Source organism: Stylophora pistillata, chromosome 8, assembly GCF_964205215.1.
Source record: "Stylophora pistillata chromosome 8, jaStyPist1.2, whole genome shotgun sequence".
Classification (NCBI taxonomy): Eukaryota; Metazoa; Cnidaria; class Anthozoa; order Scleractinia; family Pocilloporidae; genus Stylophora; species Stylophora pistillata.
The window spans coordinates 22,443,774-22,468,120 of record NC_142526.1 but is presented as its reverse complement, the minus strand read 5'-3'; the positions used below and the strand labels follow the sequence as shown (position 1 = coordinate 22,468,120).

General features: G+C 38.7%; 3 protein-coding genes across 5 annotated transcripts; 2 read left to right on the top strand and 1 right to left on the bottom strand.

Annotated features, from left to right (window-relative positions):
• Nucleotides 1–2,827: 2,827 nt before the first annotated feature.
• Nucleotides 2,828–15,470, top strand: LOC111325253 (E3 ubiquitin-protein ligase E3D). 2 transcript variants are annotated; one of them, XM_088729674.1, is made up of 10 exons: nt 2,828–3,288; nt 6,021–6,234; nt 7,590–7,785; nt 7,927–8,078; nt 9,425–9,545; nt 10,326–10,428; nt 10,552–10,612; nt 10,737–10,881; nt 11,897–11,950; nt 15,452–15,470. In XM_088729674.1, the coding sequence occupies exons 1-9, from the start codon at nt 3,060–3,062 to the stop codon at nt 11,924–11,926; spliced, it is 1,251 nt and encodes a 416-aa protein (XP_088585800.1). In that variant the 5' UTR covers nt 2,828–3,059; the 3' UTR covers nt 11,927–11,950; nt 15,452–15,470. The 2 variants fall into 2 exon arrangements, with proteins under 2 accessions (XP_088585800.1, XP_022784760.2); XM_022929025.2 differs by lacking the exon at nt 15,452–15,470 and adding an exon at nt 13,650–14,659 and having other exon boundaries at nt 2,830–3,288.
• Nucleotides 12,799–15,346, bottom strand: LOC111325255 (uncharacterized). 2 transcript variants are annotated; one of them, XM_088729677.1, is made up of 4 exons: nt 15,301–15,346; nt 14,727–14,802; nt 13,952–14,148; nt 12,799–12,937 (listed from the first exon to the last, which is right to left on the bottom strand). In XM_088729677.1, the coding sequence occupies exons 2-4, from the start codon at nt 14,782–14,784 to the stop codon at nt 12,863–12,865; spliced, it is 330 nt and encodes a 109-aa protein (XP_088585803.1). In that variant the 5' UTR covers nt 14,785–14,802; nt 15,301–15,346; the 3' UTR covers nt 12,799–12,862. The 2 variants fall into 2 exon arrangements, with proteins under 2 accessions (XP_088585803.1, XP_022784761.1); XM_022929026.2 differs by having other exon boundaries at nt 15,212–15,342.
• Nucleotides 15,471–18,604: 3,134 nt separating the features above from the next.
• LOC111325252 (uncharacterized) lies at nt 18,605–21,794 on the top strand. The gene has a single exon (XM_022929024.2). It carries the CDS (start codon nt 18,605–18,607, stop codon nt 21,590–21,592), a length of 2,988 nt encoding a protein of 995 aa, XP_022784759.2. The 3' UTR covers nt 21,593–21,794.
• Nucleotides 21,795–24,347: the final 2,553 nt, after the last annotated feature.

The window sequence follows — 24,347 nt, the reverse complement described above, 5'->3', positions numbered from 1 at the left end:
TTATAAGATCAATTGTTCCGACTGCCAAGCCTCCTACATCGGTGAGACTGGCAGAAACCTCACAACAAGAATGACTGAACACAGACGGGCGACGAGGAAAGGTGATGTCAGCAATCACATTGCGGAACACCATCGACTTACCAACCACAACATTGACTGGGACTCTGCGCAATGCCTAACCTACAGCACTGACTATTTTCAACGACTGACTCTGGAAAGCTGGTTTATTAACTTAGAACAGACTCCCCTAAACAGATGTCAACAACTACCCGCTCCATACAAACGACTCATTCACGACATAAACATCACAAACGACCGAAAAAGAACGACCTAACTTTACCGACAGATCGAAACAGACCAATCACGACCTACTTATGTCACTTGAGTCTTACAGCCAATAACATCACTGCAAAACCAACCGATCATTTCACACGAACTGGAATAAGAACATTCTACTGACAACAATCATTCACTTGACGCTGATGATGACTTCCGCACAGGTTGTCGAAACGTCAGTCACTACCACAGACAACAGTCCTTCTCAGGACTACACTCACCCGGACGATCAGACTACACCTTCACATGTTACCCCCGGGTTCAAACCATTTACTGCAGTCTAAGATCTGTTACACTATTGTGCGACCTCCAATCCTGACAAAAGGTATATCATCACCAAATAATCATGTTTCTACAAATTACTCACCTCTCTATTCCTTAGTATTCATATATCGCAGATGTAGTGAAAACCACGAATCCAGTTTAGTAGTAATTATTTTTGTAACTTGTCTGAATGAGGATCTCACACACTTTGATCCCAAAACAATAGTTTATTTGTGTGCGATGTTGAGTTCAGAGGCACCCTCCTAAGTGCTTATGAACTAAGTATCAAAGAAAATGCTTAGGAATCAGATGCAGCCTTGAAAACCCATCTCTTTATTCATGCCCTTCTACTTTACAACTTAAATTCCATGAATATTTTGAGCGACCACGACAAACAAACAGTTCAACTTTTGATCAGGTTTTTCCAATACAGCCCTGTTCCACCGGACCAACCTCAAACGGCCACCTCACTACAACGGTCTCCGGCTAAGAAACTTTGTCCAAACGCTATGCAAATCAATTACTTTGAATACTTTAAGGAGCAAAATCTTCTTAATACGTTCACTTCCCCGTAATGTCTGTTTGGGGAAACCTCAGGATGTCGACGGGGGAATACCAAAATTACAAAGTTTCTCAAGTTTCAAAACGCAAGTTTGTAAGCGTTTGTGTTTTTTTTTTTTTTTGTGCTAGGCGCTTTGATGAAACTAATTATGTGGTGGCCGAGGGACAGTCTGTACTAATATCTGCCTGGAGAATTTCTCGCGCTGATGTCACTCACTTAGGTAGGTAGGTAGATTTTAATTTATTTAGCCAGGGTGGCCGATTCAGCAACGAAGTTGATATCCAGAGGGGCCCTTGAGTAAAAAATTACAATAGTTAAGAATACAAGACATCTTGAAAGCTGAAAATGCAGGATAAAATTTAAAAATACAAATAAATATTTATAAGTAAAGGTATAACTGAAACATGCAACAGTTTTCAAGAATATAGTGTCGATAAAATTTTAAAATTTGTAGGTATTAATTAAAACTTTGAATAATTTTTGCCCTTTTCACGTGTCGTTTGCCGCCCTTTGCCTTATCTGTACAATTATAAAGCAGCCTTTAAAACTGTTTCTGGTCACTTCTGAGTTGCTTCTCATTGCCTTTATCTATATTGACCCTTGACTTAATTTTTTAAATTATTTGCAATAAAATGTCTGAATGAAGGAGGAAGCGAGGTCTACACCCAAACAGCTAGCATGAAAAAAATTGTTCACATCGGTCACAACCCAACCAGTCCTCATTATCATCCTCTTCTCATATTTTACAAACTGTGGTGTTCCGGCGACTGAAAGAAAAAAGCAAAACAAAACATTAACACAAAATATTACATGAAAAACCACTTCCGCCCACGTAACAAATCGACAAATTTTTAATGAGATAAATGTCTCTTTGCAAAGCAGTGCAGTACTTTGCTATAGGAACGAAGTTGAAGTTAAGGAAAGATACCTATCAAGAAGATCATTTATACTTTCGGCGTCACCGCTGTATGTTGCGAAACTGTAACCGTCAGAAAAGCGAACAGCGTCAAAATTTTCACGCAAGAATCTGATTTCTTTCTCCATTATGCTGTCCTTGGTGACAGAGGGAGCCATTGCATCGACCACGCATGCCACGAATTTCCCGCCAGATGACGAAACTGTGACATGTTAAGGACCGGAACTTATTTTGGGTCTACCGCCCGGAAGTTACGTATTACTTTTCAGTATCTTTATGCTTAGTACCGCTGACTCCTTGATTTTTCGTTGTGGACTCACCCTCCCTCTGCGCCCGTGGAAAACTGTCTCCCATGTGGTAGATGGAGCATAACATAAACTCTTCTCGCATGCTAAAAAAGGTTGACACAAGCTCATCAGAGCCGGATCCCGGAATTTTTTATTGGGGGGGTCCAAACTTGAGTTCAGAAAGGACTGTTGGACTCTTTGAGGCAAATTACCTCTCCCCCACACCCCCTCCTACCAGTCGCGGTTGCATGTTACAATTTTTTGGCCGCTTATCGTTTACTCGGATTCATTAAAAAAATTAGCCAGTTAAAAGTGATATACGATCCTGTCTCAAATTTGTAAGCGTCAGGTTTGATAAGGGGGTCCGGACCCCCCGGACACTCCCCCTGGATCCGCCACTGCTCATATTGTCATTGATGGAGGAGTTTTAAGTGAAAGGGGGGGAGAGATAAGGTGGAGGGGAAGGCAAATGTATATCTGGCCTATATACTTTGAAAGAGCAGTTGGAACTAAGTTTGTTATTGGAGTAAGAAGAAGAATCCTAAATTTACTATTATCAATAAATACAGTAGATAAACCCAATGCGCAATGCGGCTTCTTTCGCGCTCAATAAGCCAAACCGTGCTACAGTCCAAAGAGACTGGATCCGCCTTTTGAAAAGACGAGATAGTACTGGAATCCAGTACTTAACAAAATGGCGGATAATTTAAGCGAAGCACCTATTTGGTGTGATGTTGGGAAGAACTTCAGTGCTGCTTATTTGGTAGTTAGTTTGGGACATACTGCGAGAAGGAAATACACTCGTGATGGTGATTCAATAAAAGAGGTTAAAATCTGCCCCCAACGTTTGGAGATCAACAGCCACGAAGATACGGTTGACAAGGTACATGCACGCGAGGATAGCGTTGCTGTGCATTTTCCAGGTTAGTGTTTGCTTGTCTATAAGAAAATAATTTGAATATACCAACAAAGTTGAAATGGTAAATTGGCCACCGTTACGGTTATAAAAGCTGACGTTTCGAGCGTTAGCCCTTCGTCATTCCCTCCGACGAAGGGCTAACGTTCGAAACATCAGCTTTTGTAATCGTTACGGTGGCCAATTTACCATTTCAACTTTGTTGATATTTTCAAATTATTTCGTTACCCCCACCGACGCAGCCCAAAACAGTTTCTTTAGAAACTATCAGCTTTTATAAGAAAATATATTGCAAACTTGTTCTAGGGTTTGTATTCATTGTATTTAGCAATTTCCCAAAGGTAGGTAAATTTACAATAGGACAAGGTTGTCCCCTTCTAGGTAAATTACCTTTCCCTATCCCCAACCCCAATTTCAGTAAACAGGCCAGACCACAATACCAGGAGCCACGTTCCCTACTCTTTGCGGTACAGTAAAAACCCGGATACAAGAACACTCATTTTCGGGGTTCAGGCTGATTGGGTTCTTATATAATTTTATTGGGTATTTTAGGTGAAATCAGCCTGAAAGTGTTCTCAAGACTGTTTTCTTTACTTCTAAAAATCTGTAAGGGATTTACTAACTATGATCAATTACATAACTTTGAGAGAATATTAAACTTGAGACACACAACATTAGAAAATAAAGGATGTGACTGACACTTTGACAAATGGTGACATTCATTTTATTGCATATTTTTCATGGAATTATAAGACTTTTTAATTCCAAATACAGTTGTTTGTACATTTGCTGTACACAACAAGTGAAATTACTGGCATTTATACAGATATCTTAGTGCAATACCACAGTAAAGCTACAGACACTGTTTGTTCTATTAAACTGAAAAGGGAAGAGTTTTTATAATTATATAAAAACAATTTTCAATATTCAGGCTGAAATATATGTTCTTGTATATATGCTCCTTTTTTACCAAATTTCAGCCTGGGTGTTCTTAATTAATCCACGTGTTCTTGTATGTGGGTTTTTACTGTGGGTGTTTGGGTTCTTTAACGTCCCCTGTTAACCAGTACAGAGAAGATGCAGGAGAGAGGGCCTCTGATTTTTTTGTCCCTATCCGAGAAGACTAGAATGTCTATCCATTTCTTGATATAATAGAAAGGTAGCACATTCTCCTCAGTTATTTTAAGACCCTAATTGTTGGCCCAGTCTTGGACTTGAACCCTCAACCTCCGGCCACACGGCAGTCCAGCACTCTACCACTTGAGCTAACCAGGCAGTGGTTAACTGGACAATAAAACTTCTGCAGTTAGATTTGGTGTGCGATTCATTTGCTCATAGAAACATGGTCCATTTCGAATTGTTGCACCTCAACAATTGTTGGTTTTCGATTAAATTACAGGGCTGGGGGAATTATGCACCATTTTATGAGAAATTATGCATCATTTTTTTCTGTGATTATGCACCAAATTTAGCATATTATGCACAAATTATGCAAGTTGTGCAATATTAAAAGTATATATTGAATTTTACATATATTTTAAATTTATCTGTAAGTCCATATTAAGAAAACCTAATTATTAATAATTATTTGCCAGGATATTGCTTAACTCTCTCATTGGCCGTTATATTGTAATTTTTTTTCTTTGGTTTGAAAAAACTTTCCATTTTAAACACAAAAAGAACAGAAAAGAAAGTTTCTGGTATAAATTTACCAGAATGGCACCATTTTTCTTTCGGAAGCATTGATTGGTTCTTTTTCCTCCAATCATATTGCTTGTAAGTCAACAATTAGAGCCCAGGTCTCCAGCAGCAAAAGTCAAGAGGCCTGTTCAATTTTACCTGTTTTCCTGCGTGTTTGACACGATCTTTTCAACTAAAAATACAGTTTTTGCCATCAAAACTCACTTAACAATTTGAAAAAACTATTTTAAAAGTTTTGAAAAAACTATTTTAAAAAGTTTTGAAGGTAGGAAAATTTATCTTTTAGGACATACTTTTTTTTAAAATATCGAGAATTATGCGGAAATGATGCAATTTTTACAGAATTATGCGAATTATGTGTTTGAGCTAAAATTAGCCCAGAAATTAAGATGAAATGACAAAATTGTTTGACCATAAGCGTAGAAGATGTGTCATCTGTAAAGTTTAAATAGCTCTAAAAACTTAACATTTCTATGAAAATTGATATGCTACACTTACTTTCTGAGTCCCTTCCCCTTTTTGCAATAATTATGCTTCTGCATCTTAGCTTTCATTTGATGTAAGTTTCACACAAGATGCTGCACATAATGTTTAAGTCAAAGTATCACCAGTGCTTGACTTTGAATGGTGGTGAGTTTGTTCTGGTGGCAAATTGACCTCATACCATCTTGGGAGATGAAGTTGTAGCTTTGGCTTGGGCAGGACAATTTGGAGACTTTGGGCTGCTCCCTTGCTGTATGTCAGCAGTCCCCTCTCTGTGTTTTTGGTAGGATTCAAAAGAAGGATGAAGATGAACCAATACAGTTTGGCTCTAGCACAGCTATTGGAGTCACCAGAAGATTAAAACAGTCTGCCATCCACCTGTCATAGGAACCTCTCACTTTCTATTTGGACCCACCCCTTTAGTCTTTTCATTCCCAAGGGAACACACAAGGCTAGATATTCTAATTCTTACACCAGGAAAAATGCAAATTATTCCTAGTTTGAAATCAAGTGTAACTAAACTCCACCTTAACTAACAACATGCACTATGAATAGATTTTTTTAGGGTGATACCCAGGAGTGTCAGTGGCCTTTCAACATGTGGAGAAAATGAGATTCAAATGAGGCTTGGATTTGAACATCAAACATCTCAGGAATCACAAGAGGAATTTACTAAGAGAATTTTGAAGGAGGAATTAAGTGAATTGAGGAAGGGTTTCCACAGTGTTTGTTGCCGCATGTGTGGTGCATCCATTCTATCTGCAGAAATGTAAGCTTTATTTGACTTTTGCTCCAGGTATTGACAGATATCATTCAAGTTTTGCAGACATGACTCAGTGATACACAGATTGCAAATCATGATTAAGAGTTAAACACAATGAAAGCTTGACGTACACTATAGATTAAGCCATATATTAAGATGTGAAACATGGATTGCAGTACACTAACTTGCTCCAAAGTAAAATTTTAACTTTCCTCCTTAAAAATTTAATCCTTATGTTCAGTTGTCTTAATGCAATGCCCCCACCCCCTTCAATTGAAGATGAGTTCTGTTATTGATAGTGTTAAGCATGTGACCTCATAATGAAAACATTGGACTGCCCACATAGAAATTGGAACCAGTATTGAGCATCAAGAATCTTGCTGATAACTGATACATAAGTGCATATAATTTCCTTTTGCAGCTTCTGTAAAGCCCTTTATTAAATATCTCTCAGCCAGTAATTGTGCACCATATATATCTTATTAACCAAGCGCGAGGGCCGTACTGGATGAATATCGGCCTGAGGTCTTGACAGTATGGACCGAGTGCAGCAAGGTCCGTACAAAAAAGACTGAGGGCCAATATTCTTCCAGTGCAGTCCAGAGCAAGCTCGGTTAATAAGAGATTTATTATACGACTGAAGATTAAAGGGACACAGGTGCAATATCATTGGAAACCATTCGGGACAGTGGCCGGTCCAATACTTGGAGAATATTGGACCGGCAATAGAGCATTTTGGGTTGATTTTAGTTATTGGCCCTCTGACTGCCCGAGTTGTTTAATAAGATTGGTTATTGTACAAGTGTAGTAGGTCATATTTCACTGTAAAATTCTATTTCAAGATTTTGTTTGAATTGAAACCTTCCCAATTTGAACTCCAGAGATCAATCATTTATCTAATTATTAAACTAATTTGTTGCACTTCATACCATAAGATAAAGATCCTATTTTTTTCTGCTGGGACTTATGGCCAGCTTGCTTTGTGCTTGAGCCAATCAGAGCCAAGCAGAAAAAAAACCTGGTCTGTAATTTACAGTATAGACCTTGAACTCTTTTGGTAAGAGGTATGCGCTTTGGCAACTTTGAAACTAAATATCTGTTCAATAGGTTCAGGACAAAGGGTTTTAATCCTGGTTTCACCTGCATAAAGTGACTCAGAAAGTATTGCTTCTCTCCCCTAGATTGGAAGTTAGTCTATTCCAAAGTTATTCCTAAGCAATTCATCAGATTTCCTTCAACATTTGCCTGCCCCCATTTATACTCCTTTGTGGCGAGTTGCACAATGTGTTAATCAATAAGTCTCAGGGTTTACGATTTTTTTCCAATTTAGTAATTACCAATTTTAATATTTGTTTATCAAGACAGTTTGACAGAGTTCTTGAGCTGCCTTCTGAAAACTGGCTTGAACTTGCTCAGGACTGGTGTTGCCATGGAACAAGTCATCTGATATCTGCTACAGGGGTTCTTGAACCAAGCGAAAAGGACTGCTTTGTGGGAGAATACTACATCAAAGTGCATCCCTCAATTGTAAAGCCAGGGAGGCTGCAGATTTCACCAGTAAGGACAGATGAAATTCATATTTCTATGGTGTTTGATACTTTTCTTGCAATAAAACAGCAACATGGTCAGTGGCCAGGAGAAGATTAACTGTTATCAAGTAATGTAGAAATTTGAAACTGACAGGTTTTTTTTTTTAAGGGCAATGAAGATCAATTTATAAAGTGTTGCCGATGTAAGACCACTCTTGGATATGTTGGTGTAGATTCTGTGGTGATGGACTTTAGTGATGTAGTATCCAGCATTTATCTTTACAAGCATGCAGTTAGCCTACCATTCTCTAACTTGTTCAGGTATAGTGTTTTCCAAACTTTTTATTAGGCTTGTTAAGTCATAATTCATGTATCCATTGGGTCAGACCTGATTAACTCTGAAAAATTCTGAAGACTTAACAGTTGAGACCACGACTGACTCAGACGACAAATAATATAATTCTAGCTAGAACTTGTCTTGATGGTTGACAATGTGGTTGATAAACAGCATGGCTCGACACTAACTTTTCAAATTACTAGCCAAGTGCCTGGCAGCAGGCTCGTTACATCTTAAATGTTACGACAATTTCAGTTTGTTTACTAGCCAAACTGGCTTGTGGAAATCAAAAACCACTAGCCAAAACTGAATTTCCACTAGTCTGAGGTGAGTGGGCTACCGTTAGCATTGAGCCCTGAAACAGAGAGCTACAAGCACTGAATGACCACCTACATGTACATTAACCTATGAATGAGGGAGCAAACTTTCAATTATTGCATTAAACTAGGGCCTTGAACTCCCAAGATCTGCTTGTTAATTCTCCCCTCTAGCTGCTACACATTTCCTTGTAAGTAAGTTATGAGAACTTGGTGTTTCATCAAGATAATTACTTCTGCCAGATACTTCGAGTATTCTCATTACCTGTTTGCTGGATAATGTGTGGATATTATAGGGAGAAGTTACATGTTTATCACTTCCAAGAGTTTAAGGGTTGAATGAACAAATATGAAACCTGAATAAAGTGAGTTAGTATCTAAAGAAACTGTGTTGCTGCATTGGTGGGGGTAACAAGGTAATTTGGTAATATCAACTAAGTTGAAATTGTAAATTGGCCACCGTAAAGAGTTAAAAAGCTGACATTTCAAGCATTAGCCCTTCGTTATTCACTCTGACGAAGGGCTAATGCTCGACTCTTTACGGTGGCCAATTTACAATTTCAATTTAGTTGATATTACCGAAAAAAAAAAAAAAAAAATGTAACCTGTTATTTTCAAGAGTGATTGTTTACAGAAGTGTGAACAATCATGTAATTTTTCCAAAGCTCACATATTATATGTAGAGTACGCTGTTGATGAACAGTTAACCAGGATTAAATACATTTATTTAGTAACAAGTACTTAACACTTCAATAAAACGACACAGGGATTGCAATTAATCTCTGTGGCTCTCATAAGTGAAAATGAATGTTTATTTCAATTGATCCTGCCATAAATCAAGGCAATTTAAGATAATGTAAATGAATGCTAAAACCACTGGAGCATCCAGTAACATGCAGTGGCATTGTTAGTGAATGGCATCACTCTTTAGAACTTATATGTTTTTTCTGTGGTAAAGAACTTCCATTCCCATTTCAAATTTGTGATACCCTACTCTTAACTTTTTTTCCCAGGGCATATTGCATTGAAACGTTTCTTTCAATTTGTTTGACTTCCAAATCACAAGGTACTACAAACTTTCGATTTTTAATCCAAGAACTCAAAGAGAATGGTAGGAGACAAGCACATGCCTGTGTAAGTCCTGACTATATTGTTCTCCATCACCAGTACATGAAAACGAGGCAGAGTGTGTTATATGTGGGTAATCTCAACCTATGTATTGATCCAGAGTCGGTCAATACTCAACCGAAATGTTGTTCGACACTGGGTCAACACTCTTTCGATAGTCGGTTGATAGTCGGACGACAACCAGGCAATACTCAGGGGACCTAACATTTGAACTCTTTATCCTCCAAGAGTAGCGCCTTATGGTATCACTGCTGATTCAAACTTTGAGGCCGTGAGAATTAACAGAAATGATTTGCCAACTAAAGGAGCACTGGACTGTTATACAAATTCACCCAGTTGGTACCACAGGAACGGTATTGAGAATAGTATGGAGAATATGTACACTGATGTATGGGTGTTCAGGGTTAAAGTAGAAAACTGAGTTAGGTGCTCCGTACTAACATTTTATTTGAATGCATAGTAACAGTGTCTTCATTGCCAATATAAAGCCAAATACGGTATACTTCCTTTGCAATAAGTGTATATTATACATTTTGACATACCCAAGAGGGTGTACTTTGTAAGATGTGCGTCAAAGCACCTCAGCTAGCTGAGGCTTCATTTGATAAGTCGAAACTCCTTCGTGCCTGGGGAGTGAAATTAAATTGTTGGACTGGGGTGTTAGGATGGCCTGATCGTCTGGGTTTTGATATTTTCTGCTTCAACAGGGTCAGATGCTAAGCAGCAGTCAGCAGTCAGCAGTCAGCATATTGATATCCCATTCCTTTAAAAAAATTTTTTTTTCAGGTTTGGCTTTTTAATGCTGATGCTGCAATGATAACGAATATTGAGTCTGAAACTTTATATACTTGCTACAGTGAAGGTGGCCTTTATTCCGTCAGTAACAAAGGTATTGAGTTTCTTTTCAACGTACCGGTATTTTTTTGTCTTAAGGCCACATTTTATGAAGATTTTTTGTCCTCACCAATGCAGCTGTTGAGTATGCAATTTCTTTGTTGCTCTCTCTTCACAGCCAGATATCTGCGGGTATTGAAGATTCTTTACAAAACTAAGCCACTCCTCGGCACTCTTTGGTAAGTTTATATGTTATCTTTGCTCATTAGATATAAGGGTTCTCTCTCTGAGGACAGCTGAAAAGAAGATCCCGCCGGGAATTGATTATCTTACAGTATGTTCTTTAATATCTTTAATTGACAGGGAAGACGAGGTAGCTTCTTGGCGGAACAACCCCACAGTCCAGCCGTTAACCTTTCAAAAGGAAACTTGTCTGCATCTTATTCTTCTGCTTATGAAGAGCACAACGACAGTAGCACCAAGCATGCGAGAAATAAATGGATTCAAGGTAGTCTTTAGGACCGTTCCCAGAGAAGTCGCCTTCGATGGGAGCTTTAGACCATGAATCTGGATCCTATATTTTTCAAACTACCTTTCTCAGAATGTCGTCTTTGATAACATTTCATTTCCATGAGGTTTAATCGATCAGTCTTTGTACGTACGTTTTCGTATAGAACAGAAGGGGCCAGATATTTAGTTTACATTTCTTGGAAGTTTAGATACCACCGAAATACTTAAAGAAAAAGTATGCTCCGAAGATTATGTTCTTTTTATCTTCACCAAGCAACCAAATCGAGTAACCTAATCGATCAGAAGTTGTTTTCTTGGACAATAAATCAAGAGGGCTCTGTTTTGGAGCTCCAAAGTGTTCAAACAGAAAGCTAAGGGAGAGGAAAAGGAAGGGTGCATGTTGGTGACGTCGCTGAAAAGCGGCAAGGTGGCTAAGCTAGACTCCAAATGGCGGCATCTGCATTCGAGTTTAAACAGCTTTCATGAAAATTTTCGAAAAGTTTAATTACTTTAAGGAATCTCGAAATACAGTCAACCCCGTATTTTATTCATACTTGTGAATCACGGAAATAAAATTGTTGTTTCTTTAGCATACTTCTCCTCCAATCTTCAAATAGCAAGGAGTATCACTGCAAAAATTAACGTAGAAACTCGGAATGCAAGTCATTCCTTTTTCTTAGCTCACGACGTTGACTGAGATTATAAAAAAATCTTCAGTTATGTTAAAAATTGGGCTGGAAGATTGCCTCTCAACATCATGGAATTGTACTTGATTAAAGAAAGTTTCAGAGCCACCAGCTGGGATCAAATTCAGTGGCTGACTTGGATCAGTTTCTTGTTTTTGTGTTGTTTTTGTTTTGTTTCTTTTTGATTTATTGTTCTTTTCATCTGTATTGTTATGTTTTTTTAATAAAAATTTAAGCAATGGATTCTGCTTAGATTAATTATCATTTCTCTTAACATAATATAAAGCTAAGGATTAGTTTGAATTAGGGTCCATTGCTTTTTCCTAGGTTGGATATCTCAAGACATTGAACAATTGAATTTCCGCTAGTGGAGCTTGACTGGTAAGCTATGATCTTAAAGGGGAAGAAACTTGAAATATCATATCGTAAAACAGTTTGTGGTTATTCGTTGTGGTAAATAACGCTTCAAAAGAAAAATGTTATCGTTTCTCTCATGATGTGGTTACTTTGGATGTGGATCGCGACGTTTCGACTGCAAGCTACTCGCAAACATCATTGTGCCGATAAATCGCCTGAGCGACAGGTGGGCGATGGCTTCTCCTTGCTCTACGATGAGTTGCTCTAGCGATATTTCGTAAGAGTGATATTAATATAAGGCGTTGTGATTATGAGTCACCTGTCGTGTGCTCTCCGTTATACCGTTGTTGTTTCGTTAGAACGGTAACATTTCACTAACGCCTCAGGTCGTTTCATTTTCCTCTCATTGGTCGCTTCCCTGACGTATTACAAAACGTTCAGTGATTCTATTGGCAGAACTTCATCGACTTCTGATCGACAATTGTGATTATTCGTTGCGTGCTCTCCGGTAAACCGTTATTGCGTTATTTTGCCAAAACCAGTAATTGGTCGTTTCGCTAACGTTATAGAACCTTACGCCAACGTCTCAGGTCGTTTCACTTACGGCATGGGTCGCTTCGTTAACGCATTACAAAACGTGTAGTGATTCCATCGGCAGAACCTTATTGACTTCTAATCGACCCAATAGCCGTAGGGGAGGTAGTTATTTTCAATACAAACTGGAAGTCGATTCCACATAAGTCAATTCTAGACAAACTGAGATTGGGGATATCTCGGAAAAACAAAGGACCACATATTCAGCTATTATTGTTTGCGTTACTTTTGCATAGTACTGCAGTGATATTTTTTAAATTGTGATAGTAGTTCGACAATTTCCAAAAACTGTTTTTATTGGTAATGAAATAAATTAAAGTAAGGGTTTTTTTTTTGACAAAATCAGTGATGTTTACGAGTCTTCTTTGCCTCGTCATTACTTGCTGGACTTCCCGCTAGACATGGTGAATCCTTAATCTGTGGAAAGGTAACGTGTGTCAGGAATGTGAAACCTAAAAAATATTAGATACTCAAAAACAGAAATAGACGATTACATTAATGTTGATTAATTAGCAAAAAATGAATAAATAAGCAACATTTCCGGGGAAATTATCAGTGGTGGGAACGAGAACATAGTGAAGACCAGTTTGATCTTTAAGTTTATGGTCACCAGGGAAAAAAACTACTTCAATGGCCTCAAATGTTCATGCACAAATATCAGCGGAAACTAACGTTTCGGAAGTGTGTGAAGGGACATGTTAGTCACTCAATTACCCTGCTTTACAACTTTAGATAAAGTGACTTAAAAACTTAATATTTCATTTATCGATCTGTAAACTTATGCAATAATTCAAAACCAAGAAAGCCTTTATAGGTAAGTTAGAGGAGGAAAGGGCTGCATATATTCATTTTAATGCGGTGTAAGTTTAGGCTTAGATATCCCATATTATCTTTCCTTGTGTGTGTTCTTTCCACGAAATTTTCGTGATTCAGAATAAACCTAGTATAAAAGTATGATTTGCATTATTTTGTTTTAAATTTGAACGAGAAAAGGTTTAATTTGGCAAGTCAATCAATTTCCCATGCATTTTTTATTATAAAGACACCTACGAGGCAAAATGCCCGTACCGCCAGAGCTCACGCCAATTTCTACCCCCTGGATGGGATCCTAATTTGTCGTACTTTCCAGCCCCCAGCTTGGTCTCCTTAACGGTCTGCCGGAATTCGTGTAAGAGGCGCTGTAAAGTTCCCCGAGGATCCGAAGTTCATCCTATGGACCACCTAGCCCATTTCCATAAGAAGCCGGAACGCCAGCCATTTGAGTTAAGTCCCACCAGCATTCGAACAAATTTACCTGCTTCATCCTGCTTTATAACTTGAGATAAACCGATTTGAAAGCTTCTTATTAAGGTAGCGATCTGTTTGGTGATACTAGTATTCCAAGCCAAGACATCCTTCAAACTTATTTTGTTTTAAGTCTTACTTATTTACCTTAAATTCCAAACTTGGAGTCATGAGGCAGCACACCCGGTCCTTCCATTTTGGGGTCCTGTAGCTACCTGGTGCACATTGGCCGTCATCGTCAAGTTTGATGAAATTGTTGGGGCACTCTCCATTTTCTGCAACAAGACAAGCTGCCCAATCTGTGTCGGCGATGGAAGAGCTGCACTTACAGTTCACCTGGTGATCTGAATGAATTCAAAAGTGGACATGTTATAACAATTAAGATTGAATAGTAGATAGAGATTATGTAATAATGAATCCAGGTTGTTTGCTGGGCCGCTTAACTCCTAGAAGTGATCATTTAAACAAAGTTAAGCGGTTGGTTGTTTAATCAAACCGCGTCCTAAATAATCCCCAGTTTAGCCGAACCCTTCATCTGAACATTTAGCTTTTGTTAACAGTGTAACAAGGGCTAAAAGCTAACAACGGAATGACATTTATTTTATTAGATAAACCCTCTTAGGGAGAAAGCCTGAAGCCGACTGCCTGCGTAAAACCGTGGTTTGGGTTGGAGTTTGTGTAACTAACGAGCCCTTACAGTGTCGTTTTGTTTCGGCGAACCGCAGTAAGAGTTGTGTTTTCCTATGCCACATAAAATCTAATTAGTTTCCGTCAGTAAGATTCACCAGCCTTGATGTCTCGTCGCATTTATTCCGAACCCTAATCAGAACATTTGAATAAAAACGATGCAGTCTATCTATTTCCCTCTTGTTGTTCGCCGTAAAGGGTCGTCAAATAATGTTAAACTCAGGATTGTTCTTACCAGAGAGAAATGCAGCGACAAGAAGCAAAAGAGAAGTTAATTGGAGACAGGTATTCATCTTTATGTCCGCTGAAGGCTAAAGTTGAAAAGCGAAGAAAGTAAAATATTAAGCAATTTGCTTCGACTGTGAAAGGAAAAATGAAAAAGCGTACTCTCTAAAATTTCTACCTGACGACAAATACTTTCAAAACGCCGCTTAGCAAAATTCTTAGAGACGTTTCTGTCAATATAATCCCGTTAAAAGGCAAGATTGTTTCCCCTGTTACCTTTTTACAAAATGTACAGTTAATCTAAATGAACCCCTACAAATTTGGCGATATGTATTCGATCAAACCTTTTTAAAATCCCAGCTGTTGACTGGATTATCAGAGGCAGATGAAATGACAAAATTTTTTGTCAATTTTTTCAAGGACACGTTTGACTGCAACAAAACTTACCGAACAAAAGAACAAGTGGAGAAATATTCACGAAAATTATACACTCACCTTTTGTTTTCTTTACAAGAGAACGTTGAAACTAATTGTTAGTTTAGTGGTTTACCAAACAACTACAAGTAATAATATTGAGTAATTACCTGAACGCAGTTGTTACCTCAGATATCTAATTAAATTTGCTGACAGAATATTAGGTAATAATTACTCAATCTCATGGCGAGAACCATGACAGAGGGTAAAGCAAAGTTCACCGGTACCAGAAATTCAAAATTGCTTTTTCTCCTAAATTAGAAACCGCGTTATTGTGGATGAAGACACGATAATCAAAGGTATGTCGAATGGACTTCCTTAGTTGTGTTTTTTACGGCAAATTTGCATGAAAATGTGAGCTCGAATATGGAATCCATTCACTATCGGTCACAAGCTGCAAACATTTGGTATTGTAACTAATTTGAAACGGTTTGAAGCGTTACTGAAGGTTGTTTTTAAGTTTTCTTTTTACGTTTTTGCCCATGAAAAGGGCTTGGACACATGTTGCAAAAAAAAGTTTGGTTCTCCAATTCTTTTTTTTTGTGTGTTGCCACAAGTCAAGATTGATTTTTGGGTAGACCACTTGTGTGGACAGCGATCGAAGTTGTAAAATTTCACTGATTTTGTTCAGTGCGCTGCAGTTATATAGCTCACGGAATGCTCCCTGGCTACAAATTACAAGATGTATTCAGTAAGTTCACACAAAGCATGGAAACTTCAACTGAAATATTTTTCAAGCCGGTGTGATCAGGGTAGACCCTTCTCTTCGACCTTAATTTGCATATCAAAATTTCACCAATTCCTAAGAAATAAATTCTCGAAATGCAGGCGTATATCAGGACTATCAGTGCGTAGTTTAGACACCAGTAAGGCCACCGATTGCCTGAAACCCGATTCTATAAAACGTTAACCTCATTCTATAACTCGTTACATTTACTGGTCTTTGTTTTCACTTTTTTAATACCCGCAAAACAAGTCATACAAGAAGGGAACAAATTAGTATGGTAACGTCATGGGATACAAAAGCCTGGTTTGTCTAGTTCTTTTGATGGTCGCAGGGAAATGTTTTGTTTGTCGCTCAAGAATGTTGTGGTCCATAATAGCATAAAATCATTAATGATGGAAACAAATTGCAGATGGGATGGCCTGTCCATTGCGTTCCTTGTGCTAAATCTCCGAAGAAACTGCAGGAGTTAATGCCGGGTGTATGCTCGTTGTTTTGTAAATAATACCGTAATGTATTTGAACTTGTTTTTGCGTCCCTTAAGAGACGCACTACGTTTGTAATGACGACAGTGCCAAATTTTATTCTTAAATTGGATCTTCGCCACACTGTGCGTGTTAATGACCAGATTAAGCAAAGGGTAGAGCAAAGTTCACCGGTACCAGAAATAATGAAATATTGCTTTTTCCCCTAAACAAGAAACCGCGTTATTGTAAATGAGGACACGATAAGCAAAGGTATGGATTTGAAACAGTTCGAAGCGTTCCCAGTTAAGATTGTCCTTTTAAATAAGATGATCATCTGGAGATTTTTTTTGCTCAAATAGTTTGCACCAACCTCGTTTCTTGTCTCAGCCAGTCAGTTTCGGTATACTCATCGCACGAGCAGTCGTGAATCATAATAATAAGGTGAAATGTTGGTAACATCTAACGTTATTGGGAAAAAAGTTCTACTATCCCACTGCCGATGGTACAGAAATTGATGAAATATTTCATGGGAAGCTACAGTTGCTACCGAATCAATGTCCAATTTTATTTGTTGTTTCCTCCTCGAAAATGTTATTAAATATAAATAATGATAAAAAAAAAGCCATAACTGACGACAGTGCAGTTCCGTGAACATGAGCATCAAAAGATCCACTGAGCCATGTAAGACATATAATAGTAAACGTCACAATGGACTCCTATTCATTTCTTATCTTGCTTACGAGGAGAGCTTGTCTAACAATCAAGAGCTTCTTGAGTTCACGGTCATTTTGTTTATTCTCGTGACCTCATTGTTAGATTCAGGATGATACCTTTGGGAAAGTTTGAATAGTTATTACTCTTTAGGGTTAAATGGTTGCGACCAAAAAGGAAACACGGTTTTCGTAATTGTGATTGTCTTTGATGGAGTGCTTTTCATGCATCAGTTGTTATCTTTAATTAAAATTAAATAAGTTCTGTAAGTTCGTACTGTATGGTATTATCACTTAGCATTTGGGGAAACATATGGAAATCCCTATTTAAAGCACTCATATCCTATGTTCTGGAATTTTAATACACTGTTAAGAAATTCTGTGGACACAATATTATTTCATGTTTTGGTGCAGGATGATTTTATTTCTCAGGGCTCGAAAATTCACGCGTTCCCTTATTTTTTAAAGCGTTGTATAAATTCTTTTTCTTTTCCTCTGGAAAGTCGAGATATAAAAGCTCTTCTCCTCGCCTTCTTTTTTTCATTTTGTTGGTTTATAATTCCAGCCAAACCGAACTTGAAAAGCTGAGGTTTAAAACCTCTTTTCCTCGCCTTATTTCATTTTGTTGCTTCATTGGATTATAAAATTCTAGTCAAACCGATTACTTGTCGGAAATAAAAGGTACCTGCATCACGAAAATGTCAGAAAAAACTAATCTACGAATATAATGATAATGAACCAGTCGTCAAATTAAAACAAAACATAACAATAACACAATACAAAATATAGACAGTCTTAAATAAAGATGAAAAACGAGTAAATAAATAAAAGGAAGGTAAGATAATGGGACCGAGAGGTTCACTGAATTTAATTCCAAAACATACGACTTAAATGGCTCGTTGAATGCAATAAGGCCGATCTTTCAAGATAGGATGCGGTAAATTTAAACTGACTTTCCTTTTGAGGCAAAGCTTACATAACATAATTCACGAGAAACTCTTTTATTTTCTTAGGGTAAATTAAAATGTAGATATCGGTTCGAACAGAACACAGGAGAAAGTATGAATAATTTAATAGTCATCAGACAAGTTTAGCTGTGTGATTTGCGAAGAGTCGTTCTCATTATATATTTTTTTTTATGCAATGGACGTAACAATTAACCGCAAGACGGTTTTTTTCCCTTCAAATTCCTCTTGCATTTAATTAACCTTCTAACTCTCAGGGTTACTGGTTTCTGATTTCTCCTTGCAGTATCACTCTTGGATCGAATGTAAAGATCGTGAGAATAAAGGACACAATCACTAATTGAAAGAACTCTTAATAGTCATACAATTTTTCTTCGTCAGTACCATAGAAAATGTCAAGAAAAAAGCGAGGAGAATATGAGTACTAATGCAACAAGCGATCAGTTAATTGTTCTTTTTTTCCAAAATTGCTGTTCTCTTTTTTTGTTTCTCGATGTTCAGTCCATTGTACTTTATTTTGCAGTGAGACTATCAGTCCAACGCAAGCGATGTTCGCTGTCAGCTGCGGCATCGTTTTTCTTGCGATTCTCCTTGGTGTGAAAGGAACAGAAAAAGATCCTCAGTGGGCGAGAAAACTGCAAGAGGTTCTTCAAGCTCGGGAAGAAATTGTGTCAGCATTTGAAAAGTACAAGGAAGAGGGAAATGCTGCACAGGCTGAAAAACTTATCAGTACCCTGGAGCAGTTGCCGTCTCGTCTGAAAGGGATTGACAACCTCAATATAGCTGCCATAGAAGAGGACAGAAATCTGCTCGGAAATCTGAAGAAAGTTCTAGACGAGCCAGTGATTCCTCCTGTATCAAAGTTTTTTAAAAGCAAGACCCTTCAGACAAATTATCGTGACCGTGGATTAGGTTTCATCCTGAAAACACTACGTGCCCACTACGACTATCATTGCATCGCCACTCTTCTCGGTCCATCCCCAAGTCAACCAACCAATGTGGCTATACCAATAGAAACCCTGTGTTCTCGAGTAAAAGAAGACCTTGATAAGCAAGATGCTTACGTCTTTTCTACCGAAAAGATCTGTAAGAACGTCAAATCCTGCTCTGGATCCGAAACTCCTCATCCTTATGGTGACTCCGATGGCACTAATGTGCAAGATGCATGTGCTGACGGCAACAAATGTAATGTTGCAACCGCCATCCCTATGATGGGAGCGTTGCTGTGGTACAAAACTAGCTCTTTCATAGCACGCAGCTTTTGTAGCAATTCTCTGAGTAGACCCGACAAGTCATCTTTGGAAGCAGATCTCAAAGCGATTGAGAGAATGGGACAACTAATTTTGGGATATAGCAGCACCCTTTACTGGAATGATTTCTTTCAAAAAGCAGTTAGAGTACGGGCTTTTTCAAGTCTGCCAGATGCTATGGCACTCGTGGAGGAGAGAAAAAATGCCATATCTTATGTCTCTCTGGCCTGCATTGATTTACAAGCAGAAGATATGTGTACCGTCGGAAGCATTTCAAAACTGTTCCAATCATTAAAGAAAATCAAACTGGACCGAGACAATCCTCCTCCCGCCCGTAACTTGCGTTTGTATTCCAGGATTGACAACCAAGAAATGATAAGGCTACAGACTCAGACTTTGCAGCATATTGAGCTCTTAGGAAATATCCGAAGCTTAGACGAAAATTTGCAAACCGCTGTGAAAGGCATTTCCGGGTATTTCAAAGGCCTTGCAGAGTACGACCAGGGTATTGCCCAAGCGGACGTTACGTTCCTGAGTGATAAATTGAAGGAGTTTGACACCAGAGCTGGAACTCTCTCTGAGAAGCTGGATAAAGATGTAAAAGATGCTATGAAAGCTTTGATAACTGCCCAGGCCCTACAAATAGCGGAAGAAAGTCTTATTCTGGGACTTAAGATCGCAGAGCATGCCAATCCCTTGAAGGTAATCTTTGGCGGAGTAGAAGCAGGCGATATCTATGAGCAAACAGCAGAGGTCGCAAGGGCCATTGCGGAAGCAGCAAGAGGTATTGCCTTAATGGTTAATCTTGCGAGTGTGTATGACGACATGTCAACATTAGCTAAAGACTTTCAGGATAACGCAGCTCAGATTTCAAACCTCAACGACATGGTGGAAGCAATTAAGAAGAACAAGATTGAGGACATTGGTTTTGATGCAGACAGGTTTATAAAAGGCTATGGAGATTACACTCCAAAAGTTTCGAAAGCTCGGCTCGCTCAAAATGATGCCCTGTGGGCAGCGTTTAAGGGCTCGACTTGCGATCTGTTGTTTAGTGCTGAAGGTATTGGCGCTTCTGCAACTCAGGGTGTTGTAGGAGGTATGCTGTTGTGTGAAAAACTGGAGGGAACTTTGGCCGAATTTGCTGCCCTGAGAGAAAACATTTTCGATTTTCAATTTGATCTTGTTGATGCTTTAGCAGGCGTTGTTCGTGGCGAGGTCGCTAAGAAGCTAGCGCAATCTATAACTGTATCAAATGACCTTCTGAGCGCAAGTCAGCTTATGCTGGGCTTTTTTATGGCACAATACCGTCTTCAATCGCATGCTGCCTTGTACTGCGATAAATTAGAGTATCTCAACCAAGGTAAGAAAATTGGCGAGTGCACATCGACTGGATTCTTTACGAAAAATACCTTAGACACTTTAATAGCATACGACCCAATCTCAACATTTCACGAGGTTGAACGATTTGTCTACATACCAACTCGTCCTGAGAACAATTTCGATACAGGCTTTATAAATCTGCCTTCTCTGGCAAAAGGGAACCCCGTTACCTTCCGTATACCAGCGCGGCGATCATGGTTACTAAGATATAACTGGTTAGTTAGTGGAGAGAATTTAGCACCATTTGTCCAAAGCTTCAAGCTTTACCTTCCCCTTAAAGAATATAAAACAGGGAGCGCTAAAGAGCATTCAGGAACCCGTGTTGAACTGAAGTCTGTCGCAGGTAGCTCATTTACTGAAACAGGTGAAGTCGTGTACAATGTTCCTTTAGCGGACAGCAACTACGTTACAACGTACACTGAAGGATTTGATCGATGCCCGAATGGGAAAGAAATGTCTAATCCATACGGCCTCTGCAACAATCTCCCCACCATCTGTGATACCAGTACCAGAGTGACGCCCAATCCTGAAACACTAATGCCAACTGTTCTATCAACATGGAAACTCACCTTCACCAAGAACTCAGGGGAACAAGTCTTGACATGGAACGCCCCAAATCCTGCCACCAATCTTCTAATCATTGGAAGAGTCAAACTTCGTTTCCTTCCCCAAGTCAAGAAAAGGCGCTTTATAGGGCGACTTAGAGATGAGCCAGCCGAAGGGTGTTGCTCTGGGAATACTTACCGCGCAGACTGGAGAAACAGAGCCTGTACGTCTTGCCCATCTCCCACAACATGCCCATTTCCCAAACCCACTTCATGCCCAACTGAATCAGTCATTAATTTAAGAGGATATTATTGTGAAAAAGGAAATGAGGATGTGGCAAAGGAACCTCCCAGCAGCTAGGAGTGCATGATCAAATAGAAGCTGTTTCAGAAAACAGTTCGAGTGATTAAGAATGGTGCAATCTCGCTCGCTTAAATATCTCATGAATGTTAATAATTGTTTACTTTTAGTTTTCAAGAATTAGAAAAAAGCGGTGACAAACTCTGCGCAAATACTGTTAAAATGATTCTTAGTGATACGAATTAAATCACCGATAAACGTTTGTTGCGTGATCTTCATCACTGAACCTATCAAATCTTCTATACTCAGAATTCCTTTGTCTGGGAGGGTAAAACGCCGAGACCATACGATATTTTCATAGCAAACAAAACTGACTTTGTCTCTGTGTATTTCGTTTATACAGCTGACTTTTTATCGGGATACCTGTTACCTTAACTGAATCTTTTCTATCTTCTGGTGTAAATTTTAATTTTAACTGAAACGCCACTGAACGCCGTGACAAAAATGCCGTGTTGTGACTTGTGGGGTTTGTTCTCTTTGGCAGTACGAAAGGATCATGACAGCAGTCCAAATGTTTCTGTGGATACGGCATGCAAGACTGTAGGGCATATGCCAAAGTATAATCTTTGGATATGAATTTTTGCATATATTTGACTCTTGGAAACCAGTAGAGTAAGCAATCAAAGAAAGCTGTGAATGAGTCGTAGATACGTTAAGTTTGAATGAGTTTTGAAGATAATGAAATTCCTTTTTTACGAAAATATACTCTCTTACATATAAAGATGGGCAGCCAATGGGTAACTCTCAAAGAGTTGAAACTGCTTGGAATTTCTTGAACTGCTGGGGTGGTGTTGGGTGAATAGCGGCTATCGGTCAAAACAAAATTCAGACTACAGACCACAGATCGAGCGCAAAATACAGTCTAGGAAGAAAATTGAAACTGCAGACTGCAGACTGGGATACAAAATGCAGAATGAGAATTTTAACAACTGTATCTTCGTCCTATACATGATAACATGTCATCCTACAATTTACCAAGTATCACGCAATCGCTTTCCGCGATCATACTTCACAATCTTTTGGTGATAGGTTCCCTCATAAGTTCGATCAAAGTTTCGCTTAAGGTTTTTTAGCTCTATTATATGTCCCTTGAAGCGTTAGTTGATACAGTTAGGTTCGTATATCAAGTTACATTGACATAGTAAAATGTTGATTACACGTACCTTGAGATCATGGAGAAAGTTTGACTTCCCACTGTGAATAAACAGAACTTGCCGAAGCACTCGTATGCAATTTAATAACTTATATATGTCCCAGTTTATCCACCCTAGCCTTTTCGAAAAGCCTATTGAAAATAAATGTAACATGAAGAAAATCCGGAAAAAAAGGACGACATCATGAACTTGGAAACTTAGTGAACTACATAATAATACGTGAAAGAATAATGTCCTGAGATCTCAAGTGTTTTTTCTTATCCCACTTTACTACCAAGGCGTAAGGTGAAAAACCCTGGTTTGACTAACTTTGTTTAGGGAAGAATGCTACAAGGCAGGTTGTTTATTATTATCAGTTAATAATGTGCTATAATGCGTTCAAATTAGACACATTCGCGTAAAAACCGAGGTAGGATTAAACCATTTTCAAAGTTCTTCAAACATTTTACATATTTGAGTGATCTTGCTGATGCCCTAGCAGGCGTCGTTCGTGGCAAAGTCGCCAAGAAGCTACTCCAATCTATAACTGTATCAAATGACCTTAGCGCAAGTCAGCTTATGCTGGGCTTTTTTATGGCACGATACTGTCTTCAATCGTATGCTGCCTTGTACTGCAATAAGTTGGAGTACCTCAGCCAGGGCAACAAAATCAGCGCGTTTTCATTGACTGAGTTCTTCACCAAACATACCTTAGACAATCTAATTGCCTACAAATAAATCACAACGTTCCATGAGGTTGAAAGATTTGTATACATACCAACTCGTCCTGAGATCCATTTCGATTTTGGTTTTATTAATCTGCCATCCTTGGCAAAAGGGAACCGTGTTACCTTCCGTATACCTGCGCGGCGATCGTGGTTACGCAAATACAACTGGTTGGCGAATGGAGAGAGTTTGGCACCATTTGTGCGAAGTTTCAAGTGGTACCTTCCTCTTAAAGAATATAAAACGTGGAGTGACAAAGAATATTCACGAACCGTGTTGTTCTGAATTCTGTGGCGGGCAGCTCATTCACTGAGAAAGATGAAGTCGTATACAACTTACCGTTGGCGGACAGCAACTGAACTATGTTACAACTGAAGGATTTCATCGATGCCCGAAGGGTAAAGAAATGTCCAATCCCTACAGTCTTTGCAAGAATTTGGATGTTGCACTGGGAATTCTTACCGCTCAGATTGGAGGAACAGAGCCTGTACGTCTTGCCCATCTCCCACATCATGCCCATTTCCCAAACGTACTTCATGCCCAACTAAATCAGTCATGAATTTGGGAGGATATTATCATCAAAAAGGAAATGAAGATGTAGCAAAGAAACTTTCGAGTAGCTCAGAGACTCATGATTGAACAAACACTGCTTTAGGAAACGATGTGATTGACTAAGAATGCTGTGATCTTATTTGCTTAAACATTGCAAGAATGATTTTAAAAACGCTTCGATTTAAATCGTTCAGTATTTAGTAAATACCATTATCGTAAGTCTGCTTAGTGTTTTGTGAAATGCTTTCTTGATGTCTTTGTAATAGTTCTTAGTAATTAAAATTAAAGAGTAATGAATATTTGAATCATGCGATTTCATCATTTCAATCAACCCGCATCAAACC